This window comes from Sinocyclocheilus grahami, unplaced genomic scaffold, assembly GCF_001515645.1.
Source record: "Sinocyclocheilus grahami isolate Dianchi unplaced genomic scaffold, SAMN03320097.WGS_v1.1 scaffold122.1, whole genome shotgun sequence".
Lineage (NCBI taxonomy): Eukaryota > Metazoa > Chordata > Actinopteri > Cypriniformes > Cyprinidae > Sinocyclocheilus > Sinocyclocheilus grahami.
The window spans coordinates 310,601-319,536 of record NW_015505301.1 but is presented as its reverse complement, the minus strand read 5'-3'; the positions used below and the strand labels follow the sequence as shown (position 1 = coordinate 319,536).

The following is an 8,936-nucleotide window of genomic DNA, read 5'->3' as shown; positions in this document are numbered from 1 at the left end:
TATTAATAATAATAATAATAATAATAATAATACATTTATATTTTATGCATTAATAATAATATAGTACATTTAATTTCCATCTGATATTTTATTTCAGAAAAACTGCAGCAAAAATTTGAGCATGCTGTCACATTTCAAACCTAATTGATCATTCTCAGCTCCTGCAGAGCAACACTCATCTCTCACTAATGGTTTTCCTACCATTACAGATTGCAATAAACGTGAACACATTTTGATTTATGTTATTTTTTCCCCATGAAAAGCATGAAAATGCAGCATCGGCTTATACGCCTCGATTAGGTTGGGAGATGGAGGAAGTTGTTTTAAAAGCTTCCTGGTCATGACGCCCCCCGCCGCGGATGTCTCGCCCATCGTTCGACTGATTACACATATGATTCAGAGCTTGGTATCGCTGAAGGCGTTCCCCTAGCGTTTTCCGACGCAGCTCGAGTTCCCGAAAGGGAAGCTGAATTTTCACCAACCATTGCTCCAGTCTTCAGAAATCATTCTAATATGCTGATTTGCTGCTCGCTCAATCAATCGATCGATCGATCAATCATAATTATTATTTGAAATAGAACTTGTGACAATGTAATTAAGTAATTTCATTTCTATATATATATATATAAATACTGTATATATATATATATATATATATATATATATATTTATATATGAATATATATAATGTTTTGTAGTGTATGCTAATTTTATTCTTTAACATTTTATTATTTGCATGTACTTGATCAATGTTAATTTGATAATAATAATTTACAGGTTATATAAGCTAATGTGCTTATTAGTTATAGAATGTGAAATATTTAATTTCACCAACTATAGCTCTGTTTACCATTACACAACCTAACATTAGTAGTCATATTTTTTATTAACATTACAACATAAATTGTAAATAATTATCCACTCATCATCATGATAAAGTTCACCCAAAAATGAAAATTCTGTCATAATGTACTCACCTTCAACTTGTTAATGAGTTTCTTTCTTCTGTTGAAAACAAAAAAAGATATTTTGAAGAATGCTGGTAACCAAACAGATGACGGCAGATCACGGCAGATGACGGATATAGGTGACGGTAGCCATTGACTTCCATAGTATTTATGGAACTCAATGGCTACCGTCAACTATATCCATCAAAATATCTTCTTCTATGTTTAACAGATAAAACTCATACAGGTTTGGACCAAGTGAAAGGAAAGGTGTGTAAATGATGACCGTTTTTTTTTTTTTTAGGTGAGCTCTTTAATAGACTATAAGGCATTTCCATCACTAAAATCACTCCCATTTGTCATTCATTTTTAATGAGTGTGGTGATTTGAGGTGACATGAATAAATATAGTGGTAAATGAGATATAGATTAATTTTGGGTGAATTGTTGTCCAGTTGGGGGCTTATTTAATTAGTATCACTTGTTTGGGTGCTTGTAATGAGAACACACAGGTGCCCTATAGAGAACGCTACAGCTGTCCTCTGAGAAGCAGCTACAAACAACAACCTTCTAACAAAACTCCTGAGGATAACAGGCCAGATGTTTCTTTAAGCCGCGGATAACACAGAGTGTGTAAAACAAACAATATCTTACCATACCGCCATATTTAGAGATATTGCAGTGGAAGAGTCCTGAATACGACAACCTGCAACTAGATGATGTTTTGTTTTCAGAATTAATTAAGGGTTATAGCAAATCATTACATTTCCTTGACAGCACTGCAAACTGTGAAGGTGTGAAATCTTCACATTGAAGGCATGGATAAAAGACAAAAATGTGTTGTGTGCATGATAAAGAGAGAGAACATGAGTATGACTAAAATATTCAAGACAGCCTTCCAGCCAATGCAAATGAGTTCAAAAGTGTTTCATGGCCAGGCCTTTAGAAGCACACGAAAGATGCTGGAGGAAAACAGTGAGGAACAAATTACACTACAGTCACAGTGATCCTGGTTCAAACACAATTTAAATTAACTAAACATAGTGTTCTGGCTTGAGTAAGGGAGGGTCTTCATGTAAAAATAAATTGCTATTCTTCATTTGATAACATAAAAAAAATGTGGGTATCGCACACGGTGCACTATAAAAAAATATTCAAGACAGCCTTCCAGCCAATGCAAATGAGTTCAAAAGTGTTTCATGGCCAGGCCTTTAGAAGCACACGAAAGATGCTGGAGGAAAACAGTGAGGAACAAATTACACTACAGTCACAGTGATCCTGGTTCAAACACAATTTAAATTAACTAAACATAGTGTTCTGGCTTGAGTAAGGGAGGGTCTTCATGTAAAAATAAATTGCTATTCTTCATTTGATAACATAAAAAAAATGTGGGTATCGCACACGGTGCACTATAAAAAAAATATAATAAAATTATTGTAGTATGTTTTAGAATAAAATACTATTTCAGTTTTTCTAATGTATCTTTGTTACCCAGTGATATAATTATACAACATATGAAATGTGGACAAAACACATCTATTAGTATATAATGCACAAAACAGGACGCACGCTCTCTCTCTCTTGGATGTGCATGCTCAAACCTGTGCACTCAAATCTATAGAATTCCCTTCTCTCAGCCTTCCAGCCAATGCAAATGAGTTCAAAACTGTTTCATGGCCAGGCCTTTAGAAGCACACGAAAGATGCTGGAGGAAAACAGTGAGGAACAAATTACACTACAGTCACAGTGATCCTGGTTCAAACACAATTTAAATGAACTAAACATAGTGTTCTGGCTTGAGTAAGGGAGGGTCTTCATTTAAAAATAAATTGCTATTCTTCATTTGATAACATAAAAAAAAATGTGGGTATCGCACACGGTGCACTATAAAAAAAATATAATAAAATTATTGTAGTATGTTTTAGAATAAAATACTATTTCAGTTTTTCTAATGTATCTTTGTTACCCAGTGATATAATTATACAACATATGAAATGTGGACAAAACACATCTATTAGTATATAATGCACAAAACAGGACGCACGCTCTCTCTCTCTTGGATGTGCATGCTCAAACCTGTGCACTCAAATCTATAGAATTCCCTTCTCTCCTGGAATTAATGTTGCCAGAAACCCATCAACCACCAGAATAACACGACTGACTGATGAAATAACAAAGTACCTTTCAATTGTAAAAAAAATTACGGATCCATCTTTGTTAGCGCCTTTAATGTGACCCATTAGAGGTGTCGTTTAACACCTTGGCTGTGAGAGAATGACCAGAGTCTCTGTCCCCAAACAACTGTGACCTATTGACCGCACATCATCATCTGGAGCTTGGTTTCTTAGAAACAGGGTATAGATTTATCCTTTATGTGTTTATCAGTGTCTATCAAACTTTGCATTTGTGTACTTTCTTTGAATAATTTTTGCCATGTTTATTTGACATTAAAAAAGTATTTTATTATTTCATTTTTAATTTTCAAAAACATGTGATCATTTGTTCGATAAAATTATGTGAGTAATTATTCGAAGTTGACATGTTTTTCAAAGTTGACTGTAGGACAGAAATATTGTTTTATATTTTATTATATATAATTTGTATATATTTATGATCAATTTGTTATATAAACAGTATATAAACATTTGTTTTGATATAATTCAATATAATAAAACCGATTGCAATATATTCAATTATCATACGTAATTTAAGTAATTTATTATGTTAATTGGAAATTTGGATTAATGATAAAACGTTTGAAATCATATTTATATTTTTTGTATTATTCTTATATAGTATTTATATAATGCACAATATGATATATTTATATCTAATATTTAATGTAAATACAACACATTTTTATTTTACTTAATATGTTCGAATACAATAAAATACAATTTCATAATATAATTTAAATAATTTCTCTGGAAATTTGTATTATGATAAATTTGCTTAAAATATCATTCTTATTTTATTTTATACTATATTTACAATTTATATTATTCTGTATTACATACAGTATTATATGCCATCATGTTTATTGGCTGCTTTATTTTTTTTTACTTCATGAGAAATTCTAATTAATATGCAGTAAATCTTTATATATTATATTATTATATATACAACATTACATTAAATTCTGAATATTAAGCAATAAGTCTGCTTTTTTTTATTTGCCAAGTTTAGTATATTTATTTTTTAGTGTATCAGTTTACTGAGTTTCTATTTATGGATTGAAAATAATCCAAATAGCACTGGAGGGCTTGATGTTAAAAACAGTAGTGAAGGGGGAGAAAAAAAGTTCATGTTGGGTAGGAGTGAAAAATCACACATTACCTGATGACTCATATCTGTAGGTTCCCACATCGGGACCGGACTTCTCCCTCTCTCCCTGTAGTCTGGTCTGGGACAGAGGCCTGCAGAGGTGTCACTTCACACCTCTGAGGCCCGAGGCTACTATAAAGCCTCCCTCCAGCAAACCCTCCGGCATCACTGACACTCTCAAACCACACAGAATGGACGTGTTTTCTCCTTTCTTCAGCTACTTCACACAAAACTCCTGGAGCTGCCCGAGTTCAGACTCTGAATTCTACAACATCTCATCTCCTGAAGCAGTTTCTCCTACTTCCTACATGGACTTCTCTCCTTCAGCTCAGCTTCTGAACAGTTCTTCTCCTCCTCCCGGAGGTGCAAAGGCTCCCATGACGGGTTCCTTACATCAGGACGGCTCACGTTCCCGTGTTGGGACTAGAAGAATGCGCTCCAAAAACCCGAGCAAGCAAAGACAGAGCGCCAGCGAGAAGGAGAAGCTCAGAATGAGGGATTTGACCAAAGCTCTCCACCACCTCAGGACTTACTTACCTCCTTCTGTGGCTCCTGTCGGCCAAACCTTGACGAAGATCGAGACCCTTCGCCTCACCATCCGCTACATCTCCTATCTGTCTGCTCAACTAGGCCTCAGTGAGGAGTCTCTCTGCCAGATGAGGGACCTGAGAGCTCCTAGATACCAAGAATCACCTCAAAGTCAGGGCTATTCAACTCCAGAGTACTGGGGGCTCAGCACATCACATCAAGAACTGTCTCAAAGCACCTTCAGACCTTCAGTGCATGTCTTGAGGAAGACAGAAATGGATTGTCATCAGGTCTGCATGAGCCTGGAAACACCTGCTTGTGATGATTCCTTCAACTCCAGCTCCGAATCTCTTCTGGAAGGCCCTTTGTATGCAGATACAGCCCCAACATACCAGGTGTGTACTTTGTTTAGCACTTATATATTTGAAATGAAGAATTCTGAATATGTGGAATGCATATTGTGTTAGCTTTTTATTATTAATGAATTTTTTTTAAAGGTGAATATTTTGGTTTCTAAATGCTGAATAAACCAAACTTACATTTCCCCCTCTCTTTTTAGGACTACAACAAAGCTGTCCGCTGTCCGATTGCACCGGAGTTCTGGGGATGAAACTCTCATCGGACTTTTCATATATTTAAAACTCTTTAAATGTTTTTTTTGTGGATGCCACTGTACAGTATTTAATGTATTTTAATATATTGTTTTATCTTATTTTAAGATTTCTATTTTAATATTATATATTTTGTATGTTATCGTTTTTGTAGAAAATTTATACTAATTTATTGATATTTATAATAAAAACATCTAAATGTCAAAGTTTTGATTTTGTGTATCAACTTTTAACTTTAAGATTTTGTTTATTTATCAGTAGATAACAATAAAAAGGTCTTCACTGTTGAGCATTCTTGCAGCTTATTTTAATAAGTGTTCGATTATCTATATATTCTCAAACCAGGGTTATTATAGTTAACTGAAACTAAAATTAAAACTAAAACCATAAAAACTAGTACTTTAAATAAAATAAATATAAATATATATAGGCCTACATTTTCTCATTTTCATTTAGTCTAACGAACTGTATTAAACTAAACTAAATTCAAAATGAATAAAAAATTATTATACAAATGACAAAAATACACAACCAACACACTGGCTAACATTAAAATGAGAACTGAAAACATCAAAATAAAAACTAATTCAAAATATTAATAAAGACTGTAATGGTAATATAATGCTATCTGAAACATATTCTGGATGAGTCACTAAGGAGAAATGAAATGAATCCGTTTGCTTTTGTTGTAAGGCAATGTCTATAGGCTCCATTAGATTGGAGTAATTTTGCATGTAATTTTACAGCCACATGCAGCTGCAAGGCAATGATTATAGCGCATAACTCTTCCTCTTCATGTAACTCTTGACACACTGTGCCACTTTTGTCCTGAACAAAAGCAAATAATCTCTTATAGTCTGTTGTATACTTTATACCTGATGTTACCGCAATGTGAGTTACACTCAAAAAGACCGGCTGCTTTCATTGCATTTCTTCCAGATTCAGATTCATCTGTATTCTTTGATAATACAATGCAATTCTACCTATCCTGTTGACCGATTACATTACCCCTGACAGAAAAAAAGATGATAAGATCAGCTGGAATGTTCAAAAATTGCAAAGACAGGCTTTGAGTCTCTCCTCAGTCATTTACATATAAATTACACTCAGGATCCTGTTAATAGGCTTTTGCAGCCAGTATTCACAGGAACAGCAGATTCCAGTAGATAAAGTCAATTTAATATGGAGCATTTATTAACAATTAACCAGCACTGACAATTGCAAGAAGATAAAATGGGGTTAAAATATTATGATGCCTTTTTTTGAGGGTTGCACCTTCTAAAATATAAAGGCAGCTAGATATTTTTATATATATTGTGAGAAAATTATATAATATTAATTCTGATATATTGTGTGTTATTGTAAAGACATGTTCGTTCATCAAAAATTATATTATTGAATTGTATTTGTCATTATGCACATTTTTATTTATTATTATTATTATCTGGAAAATACTTTTTTATTGTCAACAATATATTTTTTCTTCCCAATATTACAATATAAGAGACATAGGTAAGCTAAAGGCGACAAGGGCTAGAAAAACACAGATTCAAGTATTCTTGAATATACTGTGTGTACATTGCAAATAATATTTACCATTTTCATTCACAAAATTCATTCACATGCATTTAATTTACATTTGATTTATGTTTTTTTATTATTTAGAAAAAAATATTTGTAAAATATTTAATCTCTTTTAGAGGCCCTCTGGTGGTTAATTTTCCCCTTTGAGACCCTCTGGTGGTCAAACTAACTAAATGAGACATAAAAGTTACAATGAAATACAATATTCGAACATTTTTCTCTCCAAGCATGCTAAAATAGGCATTAATAATTGGCTGAATCATTGGCCATATATATTCATATATATATATATATATGAATATATATAATGTTTTGTAGTGTATGCTAATTTTATTCTTTAACATTTTATTATTTGCATGTACTTGATCAATGTTAATTTGATAATAATAATTTACAGGTTATATAAGCTAATGTGCTTATTAGTTATAGAATGTGAAATATTTAATTTCACCAACTATAGCTCTGTTTACCATTACACAACCTAACATTAGTAGTCATATTTTTTATTAACATTACAACATAAATTGTAAATAATTATCCACTCATCATCATGATAAAGTTCACCCAAAAATGAAAATTCTGTCATAATGTACTCACCTTCAACTTGTTAATGAGTTTCTTTCTTCTGTTGAAAACAAAAAAAGATATTTTGAAGAATGCTGGTAACCAAACAGATGACGGCAGATCACGGCAGATGACGGATATAGGTGACGGTAGCCATTGACTTCCATAGTATTTATGGAACTCAATGGCTACCGTCAACTATATCCATCAAAATATCTTCTTCTATGTTTAACAGATAAAACTCATACAGGTTTGGACCAAGTGAAAGGAAAGGTGTGTAAATGATGACCGTTTTTTTTTTTTTAGGTGAGCTCTTTAATAGACTATAAGGCATTTCCATCACTAAAATCACTCCCATTTGTCATTCATTTTTAATGAGTGTGGTGATTTGAGGTGACATGAATAAATATAGTGGTAAATGAGATATAGATTAATTTTGGGTGAATTGTTGTCCAGTTGGGGGCTTATTTAATTAGTATCACTTGTTTGGGTGCTTGTAATGAGAACACACAGGTGCCCTATAGAGAACGCTACAGCTGTCCTCTGAGAAGCAGCTACAAACAACAACCTTCTAACAAAACTCCTGAGGATAACAGGCCAGATGTTTCTTTAAGCCGCGGATAACACAGAGTGTGTAAAACAAACAATATCTTACCATACCGCCATATTTAGAGATATTGCAGTGGAAGAGTCCTGAATACGACAACCTGCAACTAGATGATGTTTTGTTTTCAGAATTAATTAAGGGTTATAGCAAATCATTACATTTCCTTGACAGCACTGCAAACTGTGAAGGTGTGAAATCTTCACATTGAAGGCATGGATAAAAGACAAAAATGTGTTGTGTGCATGATAAAGAGAGAGAACATGAGTATGACTAAAATATTCAAGACAGCCTTCCAGCCAATGCAAATGAGTTCAAAAGTGTTTCATGGCCAGGCCTTTAGAAGCACACGAAAGATGCTGGAGGAAAACAGTGAGGAACAAATTACACTACAGTCACAGTGATCCTGGTTCAAACACAATTTAAATGAACTAAACATAGTGTTCTGGCTTGAGTAAGGGAGGGTCTTCATTTAAAAATAAATTGCTATTCTTCATTTGATAACATAAAAAAAAATGTGGGTATCGCACACGGTGCACTATAAAAAAAATATAATAAAATTATTGTAGTATGTTTTAGAATAAAATACTATTTCAGTTTTTCTAATGTATCTTTGTTACCCAGTGATATAATTATACAACATATGAAATGTGGACAAAACACATCTATTAGTATATAATGCACAAAACAGGACGCACGCTCTCTCTCTCTTGGATGTGCATGCTCAAACCTGTGCACTCAAATCTATAGAATTCCCTTCTCTCCTGGAATTAAT

The 8,936-nt window shown here is 33.1% G+C and overlaps 1 protein-coding gene across 1 annotated transcript; it reads left to right on the top strand.

Annotated features, from left to right (window-relative positions):
• The first annotated feature begins 4,461 nt into the window (after positions 1-4,461).
• LOC107589984 (uncharacterized) lies at positions 4,462-5,408 on the top strand. The gene is made up of 2 exons (XM_016278576.1): positions 4,462-5,193; positions 5,358-5,408. The coding sequence occupies exons 1-2, from the start codon at positions 4,462-4,464 to the stop codon at positions 5,406-5,408; spliced, it is 783 nt and encodes a 260-aa protein (XP_016134062.1).
• Positions 5,409-8,936: the final 3,528 nt, after the last annotated feature.

What these genes read in the sequence shown, in the direction of transcription:
- LOC107589984 (XM_016278576.1), top strand. Translation starts at nt 4,462, where the DNA reads ATGGACGTGTTTTCTCCTTTCTTCAGCTACTTCACACAAAACTCCTGG. An exon ending in ATACAGCCCCAACATACCAG is followed by an intron (nt 5,194 to 5,357) that starts GTGTGTACTTTG and finishes CTCTCTTTTTAG; the next exon opens with GACTACAACAAAGCTGTCCG.